Below are 26,986 nucleotides of genomic sequence, written 5' to 3'. Positions count from 1 at the left end.
TTTCCTCTCTTTGGGACATGATGCCATCAAGAAAACCAGCTGTTCTAGTCTGAGAGCCTGCCTTGCCTTCATGCTCTCTTGTCGATTGTGTTGAATCAATGAAGTGTTGCAATACTATAGAGGAAAGGGGGATGTCAAGAGTGAGATCACACAGCAGGAATATATAGAAGAGGATTCATATCCTGTTACATAGTTCACAGTGGCTGTGTCTGGAATCAGATCTGCTATAACAACAGAAATCCCCTCGTGGAAACGTGAATCTCAGATCCAAATCCTTGCTTCACTGAGTTGGGGGATCTGAGAGTTCCCACACGAAGAGAGCTAGCTGATCTGAGCACCTGGGGAGACCTGACAGCAAGTCCTGGCTGCTCCTGCTGGGAAGATGGTGGTTTTGATAGGTGTTATGGAAAAAAATTATTTGAAGGAGAGAAATAAGGAAGATAATCCCTGGATGCCAGCTGTAGCAGAAGGATGAGGTTCAAAATATTCTTGTAAATCTTGCATATTGCAGTTCTGACTCTCTTAATATCTTGAACCACTGTCTCAAACCTTTGTCTGCATGGGCTTTTTGCCTGTGACTCTCGGATTCAATGGCATCTCTGTTCAGCCAAGAAAACTGCCAGGTTGTGCTTTGACTTTGGTTCCAGCTGTTCAGTGCAAAAAACTTTCATTGGTGCTATGAAAATCTTTTCTTAAGGGACAACATAAAGCAGTAGGAGTCTTGTGGTGCTTGAAGGTTGAAATAGGCATCTTCCCTTGAGAAGAGTCTTCCAAAGCACAGCAGCCTAGTACACTGTCATGTGGATAAAAGGTTATAAGGATTTTGTGTTAATCTGTAGCTGCCTGCAATTAATCTCTCCAGCAGGTTTGGATCTGACTGATGTTTGAACCCACCAGCCAGGTATGTAAGGGAATTTCTTCAACGGCTCTGAACTGCTCCACAAGCCTCTAGGCTGTAATTGTGCCTGCTCTTCCTTGTGATCCTTCGTTTTTGCTCCGTCTTTGTTCTTGCTTTGCTCTCTGTGTTGGTACTTTCCTTGGCTTCATCACTTTTGACTTGTACTTGACCATGGTACCTAGTCCATCCTGACAACAGGGTGGTAAGGTAACATGGTGTGTGTTTCACCTGAGGCCAGGTTGCATTCTTCCTGATAATTGCATCAGAATCAACACTTGGAAGTGTTTCTTGATCTCAGCACAAATTTCTCAAGTGCCATTGAAGTTTTGACAAGCTTCTGGAATTGTGTGTTGTAGAGCTGTAAGAACCTGTCCTCCTGACTTCTGACTTGGCATTTCTTATTTTCAAATTTACTTCTAGGAGTGCACTTGATTATATCTCTCTTCTTTTTTTCTTTTTTTCTTTGAGGGGGTGTTGGTTTTTTGTTTGTGGTGTCCCCCCCTTAATAGACCAACAATGCCTTAAGGTTTTCAAAACTGTTTCCCTGAGGTTAACTACCTGGAATCCTTGTCTTAAGCTTAAAAACACCAGAAACTTGCCAGTCCTCTTGAGCAGGATCTAGAAACAAGCAGCATTGAGGAATCCCCGTTTTGACGCACTGGCACAAGAATCAAGTGCTGTATAGCACTGCTAAATTATTTTCTCCATAGTATTCTTGGTTTGTTTTGTTTCGTGGTATGCTGAATTCAAGATCATTAGGAATACCATGTTAGCACTGCAGTGGGTCTCCATTAGTTTAGGACAGTGCATAGCAAATGTCTGAGCTATGGGCAAGGGTGGATTGTTCTAGGGCTCTTCTGTGATGTTCTGTGGTTGAAACTCAAGCTGTGGGTATTTCATGTATATTCTAAACTATGTGTGGCTCCGTGATATCACCGTGAGTGATATCCTCCTTACCACCTAGCATGAGCAGTTCTGGCTACCTATAGGATTTTTCTAGCAGTATGTAAAAGCAAGCTAGTCATATGCTATCTGTTTTTGCTACCTCCTCTTCCTTCTGTCTATTTACTCACCTCTTTCTAGAGTCCTGGCTCAGATTTTATCTTTCTCTTCTGTCTTCATTTTTTCACCTGCTTCCTTCCAGTGTCTCTGCACCCTTTCCCTCCCTCCTCTCCTCTCTTCTGTCTCCTTCGTTTGCATTCCTTTCATTTTAAAATCTGTATTGGAGCTGACACCAGGCTGCCTATTCCCTGCAGCACTGAACTGGCAGTTGGGAAAGAGGAGGCTGCAGTTCCCTCAGGGGGCAAGACAGGGTTCAGTGTCTGTCTTATTTTTAAAAATGCATCTGAACATAGCTGATCAGAGGAGCAAAGAAGTCTTTGGGTTCTGAGTACTGGAAGCTCATAAGGACGTAGAGTAATCCTCTGGATCGCCCGGTGCTCCTCACTGAGCACGAAAGCTCCTTGGCATGGGGGAGTTTGACTCAGGAAACATGGGTAAGATTCAGAGACTCCATGGAAGGAGGGTAGAAAGCTGTGGGGGCTTGTGTAAGCCTCACACCTTTTTCTGCCTCAGCTTCTTTCTCATCCTGTCAGATTTATGCACTTTTTCAACCCTGAAGGATCCCAAAGTGCATTACCTAACTATACATCAACCTTGCAGGATGCTGTTTGCCTTGGGCAAGTAAGAGACTGATCATCATGCTGGTATGGTGAGGGGACAAGCTGAGGTATCCCAGCTCCACGTTCTTACCACAACCAGAGTCATGACAAGGTAGCAGAGATGGATTTACAGGCTTCCCAGTATAACTAGCAATTCTGCTAAGGCAGGTTATGTACCCAGATGGTGAGTTTCCTAAATGGTTTTGCTGTGCAACTCTAGCTGCTGGCGGTTGTTCGGGCAGCATAGTGATGTAGCCACCTGAAGGGAAAAGAAAAAAAAAAGGCAGGTGCTTACTGGTCCAGCAACTCTTGCCAGCAGATTAGGATCGGAAGTGAAAGAGAGCATGTTGAATTAAAGATGCAGTCTTAATTTTAGTTTAGACCAAACATATGTAGTTTGGAGGAGTACCAGGATCCTGACTCTTGTAAAAATGTGTCACAGGGTCCCTCAGGACCATGGGAAGGTCAAGACATCTATTGGAAACCTTCTGTCAGCCGTGTTACTTTCTGTGTCACAGGCTACTTTGGATTGGCATAGACACAGGGTAAGAGCTACTCCTTTCTGCAACATCTTTGACATTTGTGATCCCTAAAGTGGTCAAACCTGGTTGATGTAGCTGAGAGTGTTCAAGATGATTGCAGCAAGAAGCATGGGGGAGGCTGCAGGGTCATCCTCTTTGAAATGGTTTCTTTTAGTATCATTGACTAGGGAGCAGCCTAACCCATCAGAGGTGATACCTGACGGCATCAGGACTCAATACCAGATGGCTGTCAACTGGGAAGTACAATAGCTATATTCAGAGTAGGTTGAAGTAAGACTGTACTCTGGAGAGAGAAGAAACATACTGATTGAGGAAGCTACATCTCAGTTCTTCAAAAATGCTCTAATAATTCTGGAATAACAAATTCTTCTGATTAGAGAAAAAGTCCTTTTGTAGGAGGATCTCAGTGTTCATGCTGTCTAACTTCTTTCTTTGACTTAAAGAAAAAAGTAGTAGTTAAGACTTTCCAGTTGGAAACTAGTGAAATGGTATGTGCGAATGATAGAAGAATTGACTGCTGAGGTGGATGGGTTTGGCCTTCTGTTCTGATTCTGCCTTTTTTTGCCAAAGGATCCATGTTTTTGGACTCTGGTGTGTTCAGTTTCTGTCCTTGTAACAGTTTGCTCAGCATTTATGTGGAAGAGGTTGTGCATTTGAAGTGGGTGAGGAACGGAAACAAGAGCTGGCACTGAGCAGCTGATTATTTCTCTGTGGAGCTACGTATTCAGTTGTCAATTTTTTTTCTCTTCTTTCTTTCAGAGATTTTGAATTTTTGGTTTCTTGTTTTAAACTAGCTAGTAGAGGGAGAGAATTCATTGCTTACAAGAAGAGTAGCTGGAGCCAGGTGGCAGGTAGACCTTCCGCAGCTCTGTTCTTTCAGCTCCTCCCTGCCCTGAAGATGGCTCTGCTGGAGTTTTGAGTCCCCTGGGTATGTCTGACCGTGTGCCTTGTCCTGATGAGCAGCATGGCTTCTACACTGCTGTCCTCACTGGCACTATTCTTTCTCTTAGACCTTTCCTGAATAGTCAAGCTGCTCATTACAGACTGTCACTTTTTTCTGAAAAATTACGTACCACCACATTCTGACCAGAGCAAGGTGTGTATGGGGGAGCCCTGGACTACAGGGTAGTAAAATTGCCCAAACTGGCTGCTCTGCACCAGTTGCTGCAGCCATTGAGGCTGTGCCACAGCTGGGAGAATTCCTTGGGAAAGCAAACAAACTGCTACAACAATTCTGGTGTGATCCTATGTGACCTTGCTTTTTCTGTGGTGGGGAACAGTTTCCAAAAAAGCAGTAGAAAGGATATGCCCAAAGTCGCTTTCATGTGTAACTTAAAGTATTCACGATTTGACCCTGGGTCCCTAGAGGTAAAAGGCTGCTGTGTTAACCCCACCACTTCATCTCTTGCCAAGTCTGAAAATCCAGGTTCTTACGAGGAGCTGTTACTTGTATGACCTTCATGCGTGAAACAATTTCTCTCTTAAAATGTTTTTTCCCCTTTATCAGTTATTCATTGAAGAGTCTCTTTGCATCTGTAGAATTTTGAAGGGTAGCTATTATTTTACCATTTTAATTTTCCCAGCTGTTCAAATAATTGTTTTAACCTCTCAGTGTCTGGAGATGCTTTTCACATCCTGGTTGCTCTGCATCATATTTCCAATTTCATGTTTTAAATTACCAACACATATTTTTTCCCATTCCAGATGGTTATTCTGTGACTTTCTTCTCTATGGCTTTAAGGCTACATTGGTCTGAACAACGCTCTGGCAGCAAGGAACTCATGAACTTTCACTTTGTGACACGGGGCTCTTACATCCTCTTTTTGGGGGTTTGTTGTTGTCATTGTTCTCCCCTCACCCCCCGAAGAGGAGGTCAGTACTTGCACATCCCATTAAGACCAGAACAAGCCATGATTATTCTGAAACATCTTTGCCAGCGGCCTCTCTGGAGTTCAGTTTCACTATATATAGGGAGGGGGCTCTGACAGAGACAACGAAGCCAGCACAGAATACATTGTCTTTATACAGTTTTAGAAGTACTAAAGTCAAAGCATTAAATATGATAGTGGTTTCTCTACCCCCGAGACAAGGCTGTGACAGGTGAGAAGGCAAAACTTCCCGCTGGTCTGGCAGGGGAGGCTGCTAATTGAGCTGTGTGAGGCACTCAGTACCAGTGCGGTGTTCCCAGCCTAGGGTAATGCTTGAAGGAGGAGGGACACCGTTTGTGTCTGGTCTGGGGCAAAACACTTCCATGTGGGAGTACCTTCAGAGCAGCAGTGTCTCATTTCATAGCATCAGTTTCCCTTTTGAGAGATAGATATATAATTTTTTTTTTTCTTTCCAATGAGTATTGAAAAGAAAATTGCTTTTCTTGAGTATGTCTTTAACGGTCTTTCTATGAGGACAGAGGTGGAATTTGAAAATAACTAATTATATTGTGATGTTTTAAACATATTGCTGTAGTTTCTCTTGCATGCTCTTCTCACGTGTTCCAGAAGTTGCAAAAGGTGATTCATAATTCATCAAACTAAGCATAAAACATCTGACTGCAAAACCTATCAATCTGATCCCATCTCTTTCTAGCCCTTTAATTAGGGAAGCCCTGCTGAAAAATGTACCCATCAGCTACTGAGAAATGGTGCATTCCTGGACCCTCGGTATAAATCTCAAGTTATCCAGGTGCCAAAATGCTGTCAGAACTGACAGATCTTAGAAAATACACCCACAGGCAGAACATTATCCATTATACTAGCACTGAGCAGTGGGCAGTAAGGAAAAATCAGCAGAGAATGTGTCTTTATCAACTTTAATTGGCTTTTCCCGTTGATAAAAATCAGTGTACCCGGCAAGGAAGAGAACCTATCTGGCAGTTTGATCTTTCCATCCCAGAGCTGAAGGGTGCAGTCCATCTCCACTGACATGTGATGTGGACTTGTCTCCGCACAGTTCCTAGTGGTGCGGTGGAGTCTACAGCCCACAGAGAAGGCTGCCAGTCTGTCCTCGGTGAGTGACCATGTTTAATCAAGTGTGAAGAATGAATTACTCTGGATAAGTTGGATTTCATCTGTGCTCTAGTTGCTCGAAATTTACTTCAGAGAGAACCAAACTTAGTTAAACTTTTCTTTGGGTCCTGGCTTGTAAGCACTCCTGGATTACAACTAGCTGAGCTGTGAAATCACGGATCTGGGCAATGGATATGCCGACATGGAAAGGAGACAACAGACGAGGAGCTACAGGAAATGGCACGTGTGGAGGTTTGGGGAAGAGAACAAGCTTCCTTTGGGTCATTTGGCACTGCAGGTTTATGGGTAGCTTTACATCAAAGACAAAGGAGACAGCAACTGTGGGTTTCTCCTAGGAAGGCTGTTGTGCAGCCTTGTTGCAGCATCCTGTATTTACCAAACTATGTAAAATGTTTCAGTTTTTCCTTGGTGCTGCTTACATCTATTCCTATTAGATTTATGACGGTTTTATTAGAGTAATAATATAGTAAAGATGATTGCAAATCTATTACTATACTAGGTTTTTTCCTAGTTGATTAATGAGAACAACTCATCTCTTTATTTATGATCAATTTGGCAATGTGTAGCACTCCTCTTGCTAAATTCCACAGGGTTTCAGAGCATGGCTTCAAGTTTCTATTCTGCTCAGTCAAACTCTTCAATCTTATTTCAATAAATAATGGAAGCCAGAAGTACGTCCAGTCAGAGAAGATAGTTTAGTAAGTGAATTTTATTGCAAAAGTTTCCTTTCCACAGTCCCTGGTGATCATAAAAGCCAGACTGTAAGACCGTCACAGGGTTGCAGTCATACAAAGTTTAACCCTTCTATTTAAAACTTTTAAAAGCAAAATGTGTAAATATTTGTTGTTCAGACGAATGAAGGAACAGTCCTGTGCCCAAAGCCTGCTGCGTAGGGAACTGTACGCATAAGTCTAGAGCCTGCCGCTGTGCGAGCTGTAAGAATATGATGGACCTTATGGGAAAAAAATTGTTGATTGTGTGGTTTTCATTTTTTCTTTCTTACTGGTTATCATATGGGTAGGAGAAACATAGTAACTTCTTGTGTTCAGAAGGTTTCTTTAGAAACTTGAGGCAAGTGGGAGGGAGGGATAACAAAGTCCGTTCTGTTCCTCTAATTCAATCTGCCTATTTACAAGCCCAGCCCGTCAAGTATGCTGTCACTGTTCTTCGCAGCAAGAGGAAGACTGAGGCTTTAAAAGACTTCTGAAGAATATATACAAATCCATGTGAATGGCCTAAAACATCATAATTCACGTGGTTTCCATGGATTCTGGCCGTGCTGCAGTTTGGGCAGTTCTGTTGTGTTGATCCAAATGCCACAGCAGTTTTACCAGGGTGCACTGGCCCTAAACTCTGGTGTGGTGTGTCTGTCCGTTGTTAAACAGCTGTCTTGTGCCTGTGTGAAAAGGGATTCCTGTGTGTGCGGCCCAAAGAGATGATAAAGAATTGTAAGATTTATTATGCATATAAAATAATAATTCCAGGTGAAATAGAACTGCAAAAAGAGATCACGATTTTGACATCTTGTTCTGAGATGGCAAAATGCTTCTTTGGTGGCCTAGAGTTATTAAAAGTGTTGCTATCCTTGATGCTTAGTTTGCCAAGTGTGCAGCGTAAATGCGGCCGGACTGTGCCTGGCTCTGGCTCTGTGTCAGTCATTCCCTAAATGCCTGATGGTACCTGAGTGACCAGCTCCTCGGCCTCCTCCTGCTTGAAAGCAAGGCTGCGTGGTTTTTCTAAACCATTTGCTTTCTGAGGACTGTGAGCCATTGTGTGCATAGTGCCCCAGGAACCTTGTCGGGTAAGGGCCTTGATAAATATGTATTATATTGTCGAGTTTGTAGCTACTCTGCAGGTAGCGGTGGAGAAGCAAGCTGCGTACAGTTAAGAGTCGTCGTGTCTCCGGAGCCAATAAAAACAAGATGGCACAGGGGATTTTGGGAAGATGAGCCAGGATAGCCTTCAGCATCACCTGCTAATGAACCAGCTATTTATAGATCAGCTGAGGCTTTGTCAACTACATTGTTAAATTAATATTTACATACTGGCTTCATTGTCTTTCGCTCAAAATCTCGTTTGCATTAGTGCTTGGACAGAAGTGCGGTTTCCTCTGCTCCAGATACACGAGTGTGTCTGATCAGACTCCATGGTTTGCAGCATGCGTGTGTGAAACCATTCCTGATAGTCTTGCCTTGCAAATCCTTTTCTCCCCGTAGCAGCGTTTTCCCATCTTTCTGTGCCTCCCATTTCTTGCAGGAAAGCTCACCTTTGTTCCCAAATGTCCGCAACTCATCATGAGGCTGATGTCGCTAGAGAAGAGATGAGCAGCATTTCTGCATAGCAATTCCTAGTTAATCTCTGCCTCTGAGAGAGACTTGAATTGTTGATGGCTTGTGGGTAATTTAATAACTAGCAGACAAATAGGATGTGTAGATTGTAGTAACTTAGCCCAGATGCGAAATCCTCCATCCCTATTTGCATCTGTTTGAATGAATTTTGTTATAAAGGTTTGCTTTTTTATGTTTTAGCACCAGCAGTGGGAAGAGCCGCTGCTCAGTGAAGCTGTGTTGATCACAGCAGGCTCCACACCTGGCTTAGCAGTTTCAATCCCCTGTGCGTGCGTGTGTGTGTCGCTGTGCCTTTCAAAAGGGAAGAGTAATCTACTTGCTAGACGTGTGTGTCTGTGTCTCGTAGTCCTTGGACGACCTTGAACAGTCATTTAACTTGTGTTTATTTGCCCATCTCTACCTGGGCAGATATTACTTCTGTGGTTTGGAGTGTCGAGGCTGAATGGATGTCTCAGAAATGTTGCGGATGAAAAGTGTTAGTGAAATGTAAGGTATTCATACCGTCTCTTCAGACAGCTGATCCGAGTTCAGATTCACCTGCCTGTCTTGCTCTTTCTTGCTTCAGAGCCGTTTGGACACTTGGATTGTGCGGGAAGTTGGAAGGCTGTAATAGCAGGGCTGGGATGCAGACAGGTGTCACAGCCTTCGCTCAGCTTCCACTTCTTAGCACTTGCAAGGCTCTCAGTAAGGTCCTGTTATGCTGGTATCGTGTTATTCTTAATCTGTCTTTTGCCTGCAAAGGGTCTAACAGCATCTGTTTCTCTGACACCTCTGCAGGCTCTCTGGGCACCTCATTACTCTTTTTGGGAAGAGAACATTGCAATCCAGTTACTCTGTCCGCAGAGAGCAAACCATGCCAGCCCGGTTACCTTAAAGTTGGAGCTGGGAGAGCGGGTTGCAGTTTATCTCTCCAGGTGCATGAGGCACATAATAACGCAATGATAATACAGTATGTGCTGAAACCATTCACCTTTTATTTATTCTTTTTAAGATAGCAAAGCTTCGATTTCCTCTTCTTCAAGATATCTCTTGTCTTGGCTCACAGGAGAGGGAGTGGGATAGGGCAGATGAGGACGTGGGTCTGGGAAATCTGGGAGTGAGTTCCTTGGTACTCCAGGTCCGGTAACTTCGCCTGTACTCATTTCACCACTGCCTCTTCCATTTTGACTTTAATTCTTACTGAAGGCAGCACCTCATTCTTACATTTTCAGATTTACCAGGTTTTTCTGCCTTCTGCTGATATTCAAGGGAGATGGAGATGTGTTTTTCTGCAAAATGTCAAGGTCTCTTCCTGGAGAGCTGACAGTATAGGTGTTTTATATGTACATGGGCTAGCGGGATTAGACATTCTTACTCAGAAACATTGGCTGAGACAGACAGACATTCCTCCTGCCGCGGAGAGACAGGCAGGCACTCACTGTTGCCAAGCCTTGAAGTATTTGGCATGTTTTCTGTTGCCCTAGTTTTGTGGAGTTGTTCCTGAAGTTTTACAAGTACATGAGAATCTTAGTTTTGTGGTTTGGTTTTTTTTTGTTTTGTTTTAAAAAAAAAAAGGAAGGAGTAAATAAAATAATCTAGCCCTCCTGCCTAGACAGCGCTGGTATGAGAATGTGACTCAGGTGCTTAAAACCAGAAGCCAAATGAAATAACCCCTGTGCATTTCTAAACAGTTTTACAAGTCAACCTTCTGGTTTTTGGGGAGTTTCTGACTTCTTTCTTGGGTTTTGAATGTGTGAAGAGTGTGCAGCACGGCTCACTTTCTTGAGTGAGGAAATAGAACCATAGAATCATTTAGGTTGGAAAAGACCTTTTAAGATCATCAAGTCCAACCATTAAATATTTGCAGCTCTGTAAGAGATCACACATCTGCAATGTCCCCTGCCACCAATGACGAACTGACCAAAACGATCGGTCTCCCTCAAATCAGAAGTGCCCTGTGTTTTTCAAATCTCATTTGCATTCTAATTTGTTCTTTTTTGATTTTTCCACTTTTCAAGTCTTCCTTGTAAACGCAAGGCTCTCGGGCTCTTTAGCTGTAAGCGGAAGCTGCGATTTCATGTAGTAACATGATTCTGGGAAGTGGAGCTTTGACATTTTCATAGCTATGTCATATATCATCAGACTTCCATATGAGCTGGCAACACCGCTTACGCAGAGGTGAACGTAATTATGCGCGGAGAGGCCCTGTTCAGCTTCGTACCCCTTGGCTGATCTATAGAGAAGACCAACTGGCTCTGCAGGCCCACATCTCTGCCCTTCCATAGGCTCGCCGGGACCAGGCTTGGAGGCAGCTGCCCGCATGCTTTCATGTTGGTTCTGTAGGCAACCACGGAGGCACGTGCTCCTGAAATCACCGATGAATTTGTAGGCACACGCTCGCACCTCTGTGTTGCCTGAGCGGAGGGACACATGCAGTCAGACTCCGACAACAGAAAGGTTTCCAATAAAACTGAAACACAGAGGTATTGTTTGTCCAACTGCTGGCAAATGCACAGAGCCATTGTGTGGCTCCTGAAAGCCTTGGCGCTTTATTCTCTGCAGACTGAATGGCAGCCGCGGGTAATAATAACACAAGATTAAAAAAGCCAACATTATAGGGGCATTTACAACCCGCTGAGAGAGCGAAATCTCAGCAAGGCTGAGCTGTGTCTCTAGTGATCCTACGTTTTTACTGCTTGATAAGGAAATGATGGGCAGCTCTGGAGAAATGGCCACCGCAGAGCAGATGAAAGGGGAGCGGGTTGTCTGTTCGAACGCTGCAGTAAGTAGAGTGGGACAAATGGAAAAGCTCTCTGCGAATCAAGTGACCAGCCTGTCTGCCCTGTGCTGGGTGGGCTGGGGGGTGTGTGTGTTTGCACGCCTGTGTTTCCTTCCCAGGCTGATTGAAAAGATAAGGCTGGCTGGCCTCAGTGAGGTCAGGCTCAGTTTGCCTAATTCAGAGCCTCGTGCTTGGAGGCCTTTGCTCAGCATCATCCAGGGGGGTGCTTTGGTAGCCATCAGTAGATCCACTCAGGACCATTCATGTGTGAGAAGGTAGCTGTGGACTGATCATGGACAAGAGATGGTAGGATTAGCCTTCTGCCTGCAGGAGAGCCAGTCTTTCTGTGAACTTAAATTTTGGGATACAATAAATATTGAGCTTTCTAAGTACAAAACTCTCTTTTAAGTCACAGTAACGACAGCTACCTTACACAATTTAAGCTGAACTGACTGATACCATCTTAAATGTGGAATTTCATTATTTTCAAAACAAACAAAGAAACCCCACCAAAAAAAATTACTTTTTTTAAGGGACAGTTCTTCATCTTAAAAAAGTCTTTAATTCAGTGCTAGATCTAACAATTCTTTAACATAAATGTCTTATAAAGCGCTTTGTGTACATAAAACTATCTAAACAGCATTAAAAGACCCAACTTTCCCCTGCACACACATGGAAGTTGTATTCAGTAAGCCAGAGGCGGAGTACGAGCCCGTAGCAACATCCTCTCAGGATATGCCTAGGCTGCAGAATAATGATGACATATCAAAGCCAGCCCTAACCTTGCTGTCTTGGGTATTACCAGCAGGCTAACCCTGGCTGTGCTGAGCCATTGGAATACGTACCCACCTATTCAGGCAGGTTTTGCAGCTCTCTGCTACTCAGCAGGTTTCTGAGGCAGTGTCTTACAGATGTGACCTTGGTCTTTGGTATTAACGATGCAACGAGTGAAATGGTGGGAGGCATTTGAAAGTAATAAAACATGTTTTAATAAGAATGCATGCTTACCTGACTAGGGCAGGTCTGGTTAATGACTGTACTTTTCCTTTCTATAAAACATTCTCATCTGTTCAGGTGTGTTGCTTTGCTTGTGCCCGGCAGTGTGGCATGGAAATTGCTGGGCCCTGGGTGCTGTTTCTTGTGTGGGACTTTATGGGGATTCAGAAATCCAGACTGCTTCACAGATTCATTTACTTGGATTAATGAATCTGTCCCTGCCTCTGTTTCCCCAAGAGTAATGTGAAGTTACTCATGTCACAGGGATTTATGAGCTGCTTTCTGCATTGGCCATTTTGCAGAGAGCGAAATTCAGCTCGGAGGGCTCTGCAGAAGGACGAAGCGTTTGAGTTCTTTCTGTTCTAATCCCGGCTGCAGAACATTGGCAAGTTCCTGCTTAAAGTCTCTTCAAACGCAAAATATAAATACTCTTTGATAGCTTTTTTTTTGTCCTTCTCTTTCTCTCTCCCCTTCTTTCTTTGCTTGCTTTATGTGTTTTGTTTTTCTTTTAAATGTTACCTGTCTTAAACTGCAAACTGCTCAGGTTGGGACCTGAGAGCTCCTCTGTGCTGGCACAGAACTGCAGAAGAATGCTGTAGGCTTGCTTTGTTTCCACAAGTTGCAAGTGTTGAAATTAAATGTATGTTAGCAGTAAGGTCTTTGTGGAAAGAGGGTGTAAAGAGGTGTTGAGTGACACTAGAAAAGAATGGTCTAGGAGCGGGGAAGAGAGGATGTAGCTAAAACTAAATATGATGCTTGCTTTTTGCCAGAACCTTTGCAGCAGAAGCATGGACATATTCCCAGTTGACAGCTCTCTCGTCTCTCTTTCCCCCTCCCTTTTTTTTCTCCCCCTCTGGGGCTACTGCTTTAGGATGAGTTGGTTCCAAATAGCCAATACTTTTCTAGCAGATAAACGGACACCTAAGCAGCTGCACTGGTATCTATCATGAACAGACATGCTGCACGGTGAGGGAAATTACAAGATGGGACCAGCATCATTTGTCATATTTAAAAAGAAGAAAGCTCCCCCTCCACTTAAGCAGTGTCCACAAGACAAGTGAACAACACATTTATAAACTGCCGCTTTCTTTTCTAGTCTCTTAATACGTTTTCAAATGCTCCCGTTAAACATTCCACCTTTAGGTCCTCTTTGTAAAGGATGTGTTTTAGACAGATGGAAGCAGGTCTCTGTCCTGACACAGATGCAGGACTATAAATTTGCAGTGGAGGTGATGGGAGATAATTATTTAGGAGGCTTTTGTGGCTTATTCCAGCATCTGGTATTCTACCAGGGTGCCATCTGAAGAGGGAAGGAGACAGGAAGGAGTTAGAGAAATGCTGAGCTTGGTTTTCAATTGGTAAAGGTTTTTAATCTTGAAAGAAAGATTTGGAATTTACGCAGGAGACGACATTGATTGGGAAATAAAGATGCATCTCCCGGTATTTGCCATTCTCCCTTTGCTCAGATCCGTGTTTCAGGTTGGAAGGCAGCTTATCTGCTCTTCTCTTAATTGCATTGGCTACGTTGGGTGCCGGTGGGCAGTTGCTTAGAACAAATCCATCTTTCTGAGATACTGATGATGATGGCTTCTGCGTTCAGTGCAGAGCGTGCAGCTTCACGCAGGTTGCTGCCTGGGTGTGCCTGTGGTTGAGCATCCGCACGTAATCGCATGACCGAACATCTCCATGGCCTCCCAATCTGTCCGCAGCTTCTCCGTTCCAAGTTCGCATGTCGTGCCCAGCAGGAACACCCAGTGCTCTCCTGCCCGGACCTTGGGCAGGGCTTCCCTGCTCCGCAGCTCCTGGATGTTGTAAAAGGGGAGTGGCAGAGTGAAATGTTTAGGGTTTCTTGGGTGACTTCTGAAACCTCTATCTAAGATGTGTGGTTGAGTCATTTGACTGTCTCGGTTCAGGTCATTAACATTTCAAAACGCCTGTTATTTCTCCGTCTGGTTGCCTGAACTTGGTAGAGGATTGTCTAATTGGGTCTTGGTGCAGGCCCAACCAACCAGGCTCCTCTTCCTTGTGATCTAATCGGATCTTGCAGCTCCTGGGACCAGATATTTCAAGATGCTTAAAGAGTGAGACATGTAATTAATTCTTTAGAATCTGATACTCAAATACCATAAATGCTCAGTCAGCAATAAGATTCTGGTGCAGAAGAGTTGCAATGCTGAGTCAAAGGGGCTGATGCTGCTCAAAGATATTTTTAATTTTTGGCTTTCTAGCTGGGTGATGGGGTAGCCTCCCAGTACAATATTTTCTTTTAATTTTTTTTTTTACTTCACATGTAGGCTCTTTACTGTGACCCTAGTCTTTTGGAGATGTTTCACAAAAAGAGATAGGGGTTATATCCCACACCTATCTGCAAACAGACTTGAGAATCCCCAGTCCTCTCTTGGCACTATCATTGCTGGTTTTTGCCTCTTCTGCCAGAAGGAAAGGAGAGTGACATCTACACCCATACTGGCGAGATGAATACGGCTATCGCACAAATAAAATTACTGGCTGCCGAATAGCAACAGCTTAATGAAAATGTGAACTGTTAACCAAATAAAGCCAGTCAAGCTCATAATACTGCTGCGTGGAATTTCACTGTATCACTGAGCAAGAAATAGAATTAGGCATAGAAAATGATATCTGGAGAAGTTGTCTCTGCTTACCTCTGTGCTTGGTATATGAAGCTGGACTAGACAGGAGTAAGCCATACCTTAAATGTGGACATGCTACCCTGACCTGGAGAGGAAATCTCTCTATCCAGTGCCAGGAGCCTGCTAAAGCAAAGCAGAAAGGGACAAGATAAAGCACTAGATTTCCTCTGAAACCTAAATGTAAATTGTACAGAGGGATGGATCCCTTGAGAAGTGTGTGATTTTTTTTTTTTTTGCATTTCTTTAGCATCTTTTGCTGGTGAATAATTACCGTACCTCTGTGTGGTTGGTAAGTAGCATTACTCTTATGTGTACAGAAAGGGAAACCAAGATTGGGATTTATCTACAGCTGCTGGGTGAAGCTGGGAGGAGTCTGACAACAGAGCCTAGGACTCCTGCTCATGCCCTCCAGGCAGTGTTTACTTTCCTGTAGCGCATGGGAAAACTGCAGGGTTTTACCACTTGCAAGTGGCAGGTGAAATCCCAGGATAAGAATTTAACAACCACTGCTGAGGTCCCTTCTCAAAGGCGCAGTGCTGTAGCTGAGGGGTTGTGAAGGGTTTTCAACAGCTTGTTGCATTCTACCCAAGGACTGGACTTTCCTGTGCTTCCATCTGCATGAAAATTCCCAGAGTTAGACATGCTCGTTAGAACTAGTGCAGGTTAATAATCTGTTCCAGGATGAGAGCTGGAAAGGCAAAATGCAGTATGTAAAGTTGGGATCAGCTTGTGAAGAAGCCCTGCAGCCGAGGAGCTGCTATATCTGCTTCCAAACAAAATGACATCCTCTCTCCCTGGCTTCTCCCATCCGTGTTCAGCTGTGAACAGTCAGAGGCAAGGGGTGGGATGGGGTGATCCCTAGGAGTTCAGAGGACAACTGGGGTTGCTCTTTCTATCTCTTGTCTCTCTCTTCCTCCACCCCTACCCTGATGGCATTTCTTCACCAGAAAGCATGTCTCAGCTAGGCTTGGTCTCAGACTTGTGTGGAGTCACTGCTGTATTGAAGGTATACTGTGTCTGGGTCATGCGAAGCTTTAATGCGCTGTGGAATTAGAAAACGTTGTAGGAGTTGATGATATTCTAAGTGTCTTTATTTTTCTGGGTGACCTTGTGAAATTTCTTTGCACCAGATCTGTATCTTGCCGTCCTGCTGCCTTTATCTAATTTGTTTTCTTGTGTATGTTACTGACATCCAGTGAAGTGTAATTTGTTTGAGAAGTGGCACTTATAACAAGGATCCTGCTAGTAATCCCTGTATTGAATCCCTATATACGCAATGTTCCAGGAATAATTAAAGTCACAAACTTCAATCTTGAGGGATGCACAGGGGAAACCTATCCTGAAATGAGGCTTGGCATATCTGACTTATTCTAATTCCAGTGTTTTTTAACAGTAGGATTTGCTATTTTTGTTCTGGGACTGAAGTAGATTTACGTGGAAGTCTGACATCCTGAATTTACATGTCCTAACAACAGTGTTCATCAGTCAGTATTCTTACTGTATCCTTTTTCTACCCCTTCTCTCTATTAATGTTCTTCAGTAGTCTTCAGCGTTCATTTGCCAGCCTGATTCAAATTCCTGCACTTTCCTGGCATCGTGTTTTATAACATCTTGCATCATGTACTTTCCATTTCTGTAATCCACTTAATCCAAAATACTGGAATGGCTTTGCAGGTATTTATTGCATTTCTTTCTTCCTTGTGTTACGAGGTAACAGGTCTTTTATACAACTTAATCCAAAGTTTCCTGGCTTCTGGGGTTATTTTTTTCCCTTTTATTTTCCCACTGGTTATCCTGAAGGCTGGTAGCAAGAGCAGGAATGAGAATATGGAGAAGTTGCCTTTATTTGTGTCTACCGTTTCATTACGTTGTGCTCAGAGCATGGCTTGGCAGTTTAGCAGTTAAACCCCTGCACCCGATATCCCCAAGCAATGACATTATTGTTGCCTGTCCTTGATTTTTAGAGGCATTGGACTTAGGGTTTGAAATAATGAAATGCTGTTGCATCAGTAAGTGGTTTTCCATTCCTTTTGGCTCTGGAAACGAATATTCACAGTTGGGTGAAGTTAATTTTAATCCTCACAAAACCAGAGCTGGATTTGTACAAGTTGTCGTTGTTCTGCTTTAGAAACACTCTGTGCCTTTTGGATCCCTTTATCCCTCCTGGGAGCTAATCCACGAGCTTGGGAAACGCTCGGGGTGACTGCGGTTGCGGCATGGAGGGGCATCCAATGTTATCTCCTTTTCCTCCTGCGTTGCCTTCTCTCGCTTCTTCCAGAAAGGCACGGTACTGTTTGTAGTGTATACTTTCTGATGTGTATAGATAGTGGGATGTAATTATCTTCCCCTGAGGTAGAGTCGTCATGCTGGCTGTGAAGAGAGAGGGTCACAGTCCTAATGGGGAATGATGTTAAAGCAATCTTGACCAAGTCTAGTGGAGCCATTTCAGACCACTTAAAACTCAGCCAGTCCTCCACGGCACTTGTGATATGTCCACTTTATGCGGTGAGAGGCAATGGGACTAACACTTGTCGAGGGATAAAGAAAATCTATGATAAACTGCGGCGTCGGCTTTGAGCAAGTGTTGTGTGCTGCCACAGGGGAAGGTGCAGACAGAGCCCAGTCTTTATTATTATTGTTCTTGATACTGATTTGGAAAAATGCAAGGCACTTGCAGAAGCAATAAGCCAGTAGCCGTGAAATCTGCCACCTTGGGCTTCCTGCACTGCAAAAGCTGCCCCTCTGCCCGCACGCTTGATTCCTGCAGAGGCGAAAGGATCGCTCCCGTTTCCCAAGCAGGTGGCTGGGCAGATAGTGGCACAGTCACCAGATCAGAGCCAGATTGCTGGCAGAGGCACTAGTGGTTTACCTGGGAAGTTCAGGCTTCAAATGTGCACTGACTTACAAGGCAAATTTGGCCAGGGGTTGTTGAATAGCCAGTACTACTTAATAAGATGTTAGAGGAAGCCAGGCTTCAGCATCCTTTGGCATGTGGTGGAGTTGTGGTCAGTAGCAAGGTGAGGAGAAAGGCTTTGGCAGAGCTGGTGGAAGGTGGCAGTCAGCAGTTGCAGGTCATATTGATGTGCAGTGGCAGGGCTGTTGGAACCAGCCTCGGACTAAAAAGCAGACGACGTTTCACATAAGCGATTTTCTGTATTTCAGTCCTTAACAGAAGCAGAATAGGCAGGGCTGTGCAAGTTAGCAAAGCTCTAAGCTTGTACCCAGGAGAGCAAGAATAGCTAGTAGTGAAATGCTCCATGTCTGATTTTCATCCTTTGAGCTCCTCTGTAATGTTATTGGAAAACAAAAATTGTTTAAATAATGGAACAGACCCAATGAAATTGTGCAGTGATGCAGAAGGGGTGAGGAAGGGTTATTTCCTTTCTCTCCGTTACTTTTCTCCTCCCGCCTTCCTCCTGAACGTGGGTGGAATCTGCGTGTCAGGCACCAGCAACATCAACCTGGCCTGGTGGCTTTTCTTAATGGTGAGAACGAGATTAAATGCAATTAGCATTGATTGAACAAAAACCGCCCTCGGTTTGTATGCCGATTAATTAACAGCCATCCTTTCAGCAGTAGCCCTTTGTAGAGCGGTGTTTGTTCCTCCTGGCCCCAGTATTTTCTAGCACATGTCCAAAATCAAAAGCACTGAGCGTGTTCCCTACTGCGATGTCTGGGGCTACCAGCTCAGCGGGGAGATGCAGCTCCCCAGCTGGGATGATTTTTCGTGCAGTCTAGTAACTGCAGAGCTGCTCAGTCAGTGGCAAAACATTTCCTGTTAAGCAAGGCTAATGACGGGAGCTCTCTGCAAGTTAGAACAATGATCAGAACAATTGTCTGGAGGAAATCAATGTTATAATGCATGAACAAATAGGTGAGTCTCGGAACGGCTAGAGATTAGTTGTGCTAGTAAATAACTTTGAATTCGGGTGATGCAGAGCAGTGGGAGGTATCAAGGCAAAGCAAACAGTGTGTCGGCTCTTGTGAGTCAAAGGAAAGTGGAGAGAGGAAACCAGAAAAACCATTTCTGTTCCTTGCACTCTGGTGGGGTATATAGACCAGGGGACTTCCACGTGAAAGCACTTTCTGGGGTGTTCTGACAATGAGTCTGGTGAGTCTTTTGAAAGGCGTCTTTTCTGCTGTCAAGTCAGCTTTGAAGATGCCATCTGGGGAAGTAGCCAAGAAGTCATTGGGTGAACTTCTCTGCTTTGCAAAGCTATTAACACCAGTACAGAGAAGAGGAAAAACAAAACTCTCTTCATAGCTTTTTGAATTAATGGTTTTTGTTGCTGCCAGGCATACTCCTGCCCCTTCTTATTCCAAACCCAAGGACAGCAACTGTTGGACTCCTGAAGGATGAGACAGAGAAGCTTTCCTGTGCAATAACTATATGGCACAGAAGTGCTGTGATCCATTAGTCAGCACAGCTGCTCCACAGAATAGCCAATACCCTGAATGTAACAGAACAAATTGCACATAACCAAAAAATACCTACAGCATACATCAAACCAAAGTGACTCAAATGTCCCTTGCAGCACTTTGGGGTGCTAATAGCCCCACAACAAATGCCTTATCCAGTGGAAAGGCCTTGAACACCCATCTTAGGACAGGTCAGGATTTTTGTATTTCGTTAGTGCCTCTTTCCAGACTAACTGAGATGAAAAAGTTGTGCGGTCACATTACTGAAGTCTGCTGTGTGCCAACAGGTATTCTCATTTTGAGAGAGCTGCCTGCACACGGCAGGGAACTTGGAACTATGGAGATTAATTTCTACTTTGTCACTGACACTCCAAATGCACAGAGTCATTTATCATGGGGATCTGCTTTCTGATTTCTTCATAGCTACACAGTCCCCATATGTGCCAGCACCGTGGTACAACTGCTTAAAGGAATATTAGAACAAAAGTAAGGCACTCACTGGAAGAAACTTGCAGGGTTTACCCCAAGAGACTAAAGGCTTCTTAGCGCATACATCTTAGCGCAGCTGAGGCTTGGCAAACAGTGTCTCTGGCAAACATTGAGGGAGGAAGTTCTTCAGGGTCTGGGCTTTCAAGGAGGGAGATTGCTCCACTGGCTGTGAGCCCCCAGCGAGGTCGAGGTGCGGACCTAGCCAGCGACTGCAGGAGGCGGAGAGGACACCGTGGACTCGCCAGGCAGCCCCGAGCTCCTACACTGGGATGCGGACTGACAAAGAAGGAAGAGGAGGAAGACAAGAGAGCAGTGCTTTAGACAGTCTTGCTGAGACTTGCTTGCCCTCATGCTGGTACCAAGGCCTCAGCTCTCTGTTATGGGAGAAGGACTGTGCTGGGTGTTGGCTGGACTCCTTTCTCAGCAGGGGTGAAATGCGGGGAGCAGATCTACTCACAGAGCTCAACCCTTTCTCCTCACTCAACTGGAACCAGAACTGGAGAGCCAGTAGGCTTCCCTGCAGGTGCTGCAAACCCATGGGCTGTGTCAGCTGAGCAGCCAGCCAATTTTGACTGCTGTTAGTTCCCAAGTGGGGTCTTGCGGTGGTGGAAGAGCATGGGTTAGTGGCTCAGGGTCCTGCTTGCCAGGAGAGGCGTGGAGGAGGGTGCTACATGCCCTCCAGCTGGATTTGCTGTTGGGACTGAACAGATTGCCATTCCTGCTTGTGCTGCAGCCACAGCTGTGAGGAATTGCCTTTGTATGGATGAAGTATTGATATGTAGAGGTGCTGGGCTGGAGCTCGTTGAGAGTAGAACCTGGTGCCTACCTGATGTTACACTGGCAGTGGCGTGAAAAATAATCTACCCTGCCTGTGCAAGAAAGGCACTGTCCCTTCTCATTAGAGTGAGTGAGGGGCACTCCAAGGCTGCTTGTTTACTGAGTTGTTACTCTGCTAAGACTGCAGCAGAGACCAGCTAATGCCAACTGTGGGGCAGTTATTTTGTGATGAGGGACCGAACTTCTTCAATCTGAGCCTCAACTCAATTAATTGGGAGTATCCTATCGCGTGGGAACGGCACGTGATTGCAAGCTGCGGGGACTTGTTGCATATGTAACTGGTATGGTGCATATGCAATGATACGGGCATGTAGGAGAGGTGAGGCTTCTCCTTCCCTTTCCTGGCTCCTTCTGCTCAAGGTAAGTGTTTTAGCAACCTGGTAGCATCTTGCAGGGAGGATTCCAGGTTGGAAGGAAATGAAGGGGTGCCAAATCCGTATTGACATGGTTGCAATGCTAGGTAGAATTAAAACACCTAACAGTAAATGGTTAGCTTAGCAAAGAGGGGTTTAGTCTTAGAGATATGGTATCCTTCCATGCTATTACACAGCATGAGGCATGAAATTGGTGCAACTGTGCTTTTAAGTAGTTAGCCACAGGTTTATAAACTGGTGGCCTAGGAACAATGAAAACAATTGTATGCCTATTCTAACAAGCATAGACTTATACCATGGGCTAACAGACCACGAGGCTTACAGAGCTTCCACTGTGGAGCATGCAATGGCAGCGTGACGCTCTACAGTAGCTGACAGAGGAGAGCTCTGGCCTCCAGCGTTATTAGGTGTTAATCGTGCCTGCACCGCACGGATGTTCTGCAGAAGATTCAGAGGAGCACGGGTTCATAGCCAGCCAGAGACTGTACTCTGGCTTCACTTTTTTTGTAAATTGAACCTTAGTAATATTAGAGGGTTCAGGATGCCTGTGGTCTACACTGGCATGGCAAATGCTGCAGGATCTGGATTGGCATCTGAGCAGGAAAGGCTGAAACATCTGGGAAGGCCACCCCTGTGCGCAGGCTGTTGTGTACTGGGAATGCTTCAGTGCCGCAAAAATGCCAACCCTATAAACTTCACGAGCACTCCGTGGCCCTGACGAGGGAGGGAGCGTTAATTAGTCATTCCATATAGCACAGGCTGCCCTTAGATGTATCGGGCCACTATTGGGAGCCGCGTGGGCTGATGGACAGTGTGGTTACCTGCATCCTTCGTTCACAGAAGCCTCCCGTGGTGTGAGCTGCGCAGCAGGAAATTGGTGCCTGGGCTGCCTGGCAGCCCGTCAGCTTCGGGTCCTGTGCTCACTGTGCAAAAGATTTTGAGAAAATTTAGTCATCCAGAGTGAGAGGGAACCTGATGGTTTTGCACGAGGAATGTTTGTGAGCCTCCAGCTTGATGTGTCCCTGCTACGTGGGTAGGTTAGGCTGGAAATAATTGATTGAGGTTAAGTGCTGGCTGTTTACGTTTTCTTCTGGAACGAGTGAAAATACATAGTTGTGATTTTGAACATGAAATTGTGTAACTATGGTATTCTTTAAAACTGCTTAAAAGAAAAGGTTTTCCTATCTTCCCCAGGGGTTAACCACAGAGTGGCCACATCAGTGGCTTTTTCACAAAATGTAGTATTCCTCAACACTTCACTGAAGTGTTACAGTGTGAATACAGCAAATTACCTTATTGCAAAATTAATTGTGAGTTGTTGCTGCTCCGCTCATTACAATTTCTGTGAGTGCTATTGGAGTTTTTAAAATGTATTGCTCTGTGCAAAACTTTGAAGTCGCTAATGATGAGAAAAATTACCTGGGAAATTAGAGTTAGTCGAGTAATATTGATTTGTTTGAATTCGTTTGTCAGATTTCTGCATAAGCTTTGTCTAAATAATTTGGTAAACATTTTTCTTTTTATTCTTGAGTCCTTTGAAGCTTTTCCAGTTCATTGTTGTTAGAGATGGGGCTGTCTTTGGAGATGCATGGTCAATGTAGACTGAATATGCTGACCTTGCAGGTGTTAGGCAGCAAGTATCAGCCTGCTATGCAGAAGCAGCCCAAATAACATCCTCACCTTCTGACAGATATTGTCAAGTGTGCTAGCATCATTATTTTGTGATGTTCTCCTTTCTGATTCACATTCAAGGAAGAACAGCTTCTCTCCTAAGAAAGGCTAGTGCCTAGAGAGTAGAACTGAGCTCACATCCAGCCCTGGTAAAAATGGGTGGTGAGACCACGTGCAGCTAACTGTTCAGTTGTGGTTCTGTTGTTGGCTTTAGCGGGGCCCTGTAAACATGGGTAAGTAGTGTCTACTCTGCAAAATGGAGCTGCACCTTTCCAGAGCATGAGCTCACCCTATGCAATTCTGTGGTTCGTGTAGCTACACCGGCAGTGCATTGATATAAAGATGCCACTGCTGGTGCATGAGAGCTGATTAACTAGGTTTTGAAGTAGGGTCCAACATCGATATCCCAGATCCTCAGAGGAAGAAATGTTACAGCTGGTGCCAGGTGTGTTCTCATCCACTGCTGATGGCGTTGTTGGTTTGATTTCTTTGACTTTATAGGAGTGATAAGATAAAAATAGGAAGAGACCGTACCAGGCTCTGCAATCTCTGTCCTAAAAAGGTCAAAAGCCTCCTGTTTTTTCTACTCCTCAGATGTCCACAGCTCATACACACATACCTATGGGATCTGAGGATGTATCACTTAGAAAACAGGAGACTGCTGTGGGGACAAAGCAGGCATGATTTTCCTTTAAATTTTAGGACAGTTTGGGTCTTAATAGGATAAAGGCTATAAAATGTGTCAGGAGTCTCTGAGCCCCTCTCTCTCTTCCTCTCCCCTCTCTCGTGCTCACTCTTATGTTGACCCTGTTTCATGGTGGGTGGGTGGTATGTGCATGTTTGATGGCAGCTGGTCAAAGTGCTCCCGGGTCCTGCTGAGGCTGGGACTTAACATGGAGCTACACTTACTCCTGCAACCCAGCTGCTCTGAGGCTTACCTGAAACCATGGCCTTTCTCTCCCGCTGTAGGCCATAGGATTTATAAACCCTAATCATTTGCAATGGGACATATATTCTTGTTCACAGAATCAGTCTGCCTTTGATATCATGACCTGCTGTCTTGCTTCTACAGTCCTCTGTCCCCTTGAGTGTCTTGTGGTTTACAGCAGGTGGAATGTGATGATTTTTCTGTGGGATTTTCACCCTGCCAACATTACTCCTTCATTTCTGAAGGAAACAGTCCCATGTCAACAGATGCATAACTAACTTGCTGCCTTTTCCTTTGTCTCCTTTTTCCTTCAGGAGCTGTTAGTTAATTCTGGATAAACATCAGCCATCAAAGAGCAGAGGACAGGGACCACAGACACCCTTGGAAGCCCCAACATCCTTCTGGATAGACACTGACCAAAACTGGTGCCTTCTGCCCTTCGCGGTCCAAGAAAATGATGTGATTCCTCTTCTAATTGCCTGCATATATCAGTCTCAGTGGATGTTCCTGGAGTTGGGAGGAGGGTCCTGGGAGAGGGGAATGCTATCATTTCCTTTTTTATTGTATTACAATGTAAAGAATCATATTGACCACAGGTGCTTCCAGCACAGCTTGTAGCTTGGAGGCTTGCCCAACACGAGCCTAGTTCACCCTGTGCTAGCTTTAGTTTCACCAATCCACATCTGATTTTCAAGAGCTGTTTTCTTTGCCTGTTTGCTCTGGAAAAAGGGGTCCGAAGTGTTTGGAAGTAACCCTGACTAGCTTGTTAGGATTAACTGTTCCTAGCACGCTCCCATTGGTTACACCAGCAGGCGTGTTTCTTCCTTTCCAAGGTTCCCTCCTAAACAATAAAGTGTTTAATGGTCAGTGTGTGCTGTGAGATACTTTAAGTCCCATGAGTTTGTAAATCGCTGTTTTCTGCCTACTACCCATGCCAACAAAAACTCCCAACAAGTGTGGGGATAGAAATATTTCAAGTCACACTTTATAAATCACAAAACTTGTTCGTTTTGGTCCTGGGCTGGATGACTTTGGCTTATTTGAAAGTACTTGGAAGAGTGCAAAGTCCTGGCTGAAGGGAACTGGTGTTGCTGAATCATACAAAAAAAAAAAAACGCTTTGCCTGCTGACTGTAGCACCCAAGTTATCTTTTTTGTACCAGCTCTTGTGTGCGGTTCCTGCTTTGTCTGCCATGAACTATCATCCCTGAACTATCATCCCTTTCAGCCTTGTGCTCTGTTTTGAGCCCTCTCCTTGCTGAGGGACAGTGGGAGCTGTGTGTGTCTGGTATTTCATCCTCGTAGAAGTAGGTGCATCAGATTTGCAAAAGACTTTCAGGGGAGCAGGTCTAGCTTGGTAACTTGATTCCCCTTCTCTGGCTAAAGCTTCTCCTCTGGCAGCGTTTGCTGCTCTTGTCCTCTCTGAGGGTATCTGACAGTTTCTGAAGAATGTGAACATGGATTTTTGGAGGTCATGTCAGAGTTTAATGTAGTGTTTATGAAAATGGATGAGGGGTGCTGAGAATTGTTTTCTGTGTTATATTCTGCTTTGTCTCTTTTTCCTTCAGGCAGCAACTTAGTGTTTCACATCTTCATTAAAGCAAGAAAATGCCTTTACTACTTGTGGAGAGCTGATGCCACAACCCTCTTCCTCCTCAGAAGCAATGTTTGCTTACCCGTGGCTCATCTGTGTTAGTCTCAGATCTTGCAAAAAGTCCAGCTTTTTATTACTGTGCAGGTCAAACTTGCTGTCCCCAAGGGAGGAAGGGCAAGTTTTCCAAACCAAAGTAGGACACTTGGTGCCCTCAGATCTGTCTGTAGCAGCACTGGGTAGTCTTTTGCTGTTGCTGCCGCCATGTTGGCTTTTGGATCTGCTTGGGATAGCCAGGTTCTACAGAGCCACCAAACTTCTGACTCTGCATGCAGAAATTTGGAGCACCAAGGTCTACCCCTGACCAGATTTTCAATTATTGCCGGTCTGAAGAGAAAAGTACCTATTTTGTCTCTTCTTCTTGCCCCTATCCGGTGTTGCCTTGGCATGAGTAATTTGCATGTCATTATTTCAGCTGCCTTAAATTGGGGGGGACTATGATGCCAGGGCTGATTATCTGGCAGCACTGGACAATTTTCTCTGTTGGGAAACTGTAATACATTTCCATGTTCTTTTATAATGAGCTTTATTTACCAAATTGGCAATTCCTCTGTTGAGAAATAACTGATTACAGCATTCAGAGAGTTGCTGTCATCTCAAGATCTGCAGGTGTCTGTGGAACATAAACAGATGTGATTGTTCAGACAGTGAACTCAATTGATAGAGGGTAGGGGGAAAAAATCAGCCATAAAATCATAAATGTAACATCTCCAGCTAATGTTGGCCAGGTGCATTGCGGCCGTTCTGCAGCCCAACAAGGACAAAGTGGCACTCTAAGGCCATCCAGTACCTCCAGATGAGGGGCTGCTTGATTATTAGCTGAAAATATACCTCCTGTGTGTCATCACACTTCAGTACTGGCTTGTCTAACGGTCTCTGGTAATCTCTGAGGACAGACATTAGTTCATCGTGTAGCCTTGAAGTGGGAAACTCCTCTGTCCTGCCACGTTGAGTTTGATTTTAACTTGCTCTGTGATTAATGTCTACAAACTTCTTGGTGATCATGTCCGTGGGGATGGTGGTCCCATCTGCCTTTCAGGCAGTCTCGTCCTTTGGTGTTTTCCTAGTGCCCAGGAGCAGTTTCGTTGCTGCTGTTGCCCTAATCATCAGCTCAGATACCTGAGCCTGGGGAAAAATACGACGAGCAGAGATGTCAACAGGAAATTGCTGAAGATGAAGTTTGGTTTGCAGAGTCTCAGCTGGTCTCTGAGTAAAAAATGTACAGGTAACACAGCTTCTGGAGTGAGTGGGTTTGGTTCCCTCACCCCCCCTTTGCTGCTTCTATACTAACGAGGCCCTTGCAAAGAAGGAAGAAGCCCTGCATCTTCTCTTAGGCTCCCTCTCCTTATGTTTCTCCTTGACTGCTTGTTGACTATTCGGAGCATGAATTTTTTTTCATGCAAGATTGTGACAGCAGGTGTCAGTTACGCTCCAAAGTGGCAGAGATCATTATTCCTGGAGCCTGGTGTCCAGTGTTGAATAGATGTCCTTATCACACAGCTACCATCACAGCTAGCATTAATGGGCAACTAGAACAGCAGGAAAACAAGGTCTGAATCTATTGTAGAAGCTGAATTGGAGGCAGCTTCCTCCAAAGGCAAGTTTGAGGTAGGGTAGGGGCAGCCAGCCATGCTGCTATCTGTGCTGTGTGTGCTGGATAAAAAGGAGCTCTTTTGTGTCCAGGAATATCTGTGACCTGTTTCACCTACGAAAGCCAAAGCTGCCCAGTGCCAGATGCAGT

At 44.7% G+C, this 26,986-nt stretch overlaps 1 protein-coding gene across 1 annotated transcript in view; it reads left to right on the top strand.

The window, feature by feature from the left end:
- The window catches only part of CHCHD6 (coiled-coil-helix-coiled-coil-helix domain containing 6), a gene marked incomplete at both ends in the record, with an annotated part of 132,883 nt that overhangs the window by 89,685 nt on the left and 16,212 nt on the right, over positions 1–26,986 (top strand). The window contains one exon of the mRNA XM_082004595.1: positions 9,250–9,336. Within this exon, the coding sequence (XP_081860721.1) occupies positions 9,250–9,336 (87 nt within the window). The remainder of the gene's footprint in view (positions 1–9,249; positions 9,337–26,986) is intronic.

The sequence above is a fragment of the Phaethon aethereus genome (assembly GCF_964289735.1).
Source record: "Phaethon aethereus genome assembly, chromosome: 11".
Lineage (NCBI taxonomy): Eukaryota > Metazoa > Chordata > Aves > Phaethontiformes > Phaethontidae > Phaethon > Phaethon aethereus.
The sequence above is the reverse complement of the archived record's forward strand: the minus strand, read 5'-3'. Positions and strand labels throughout refer to the sequence as shown.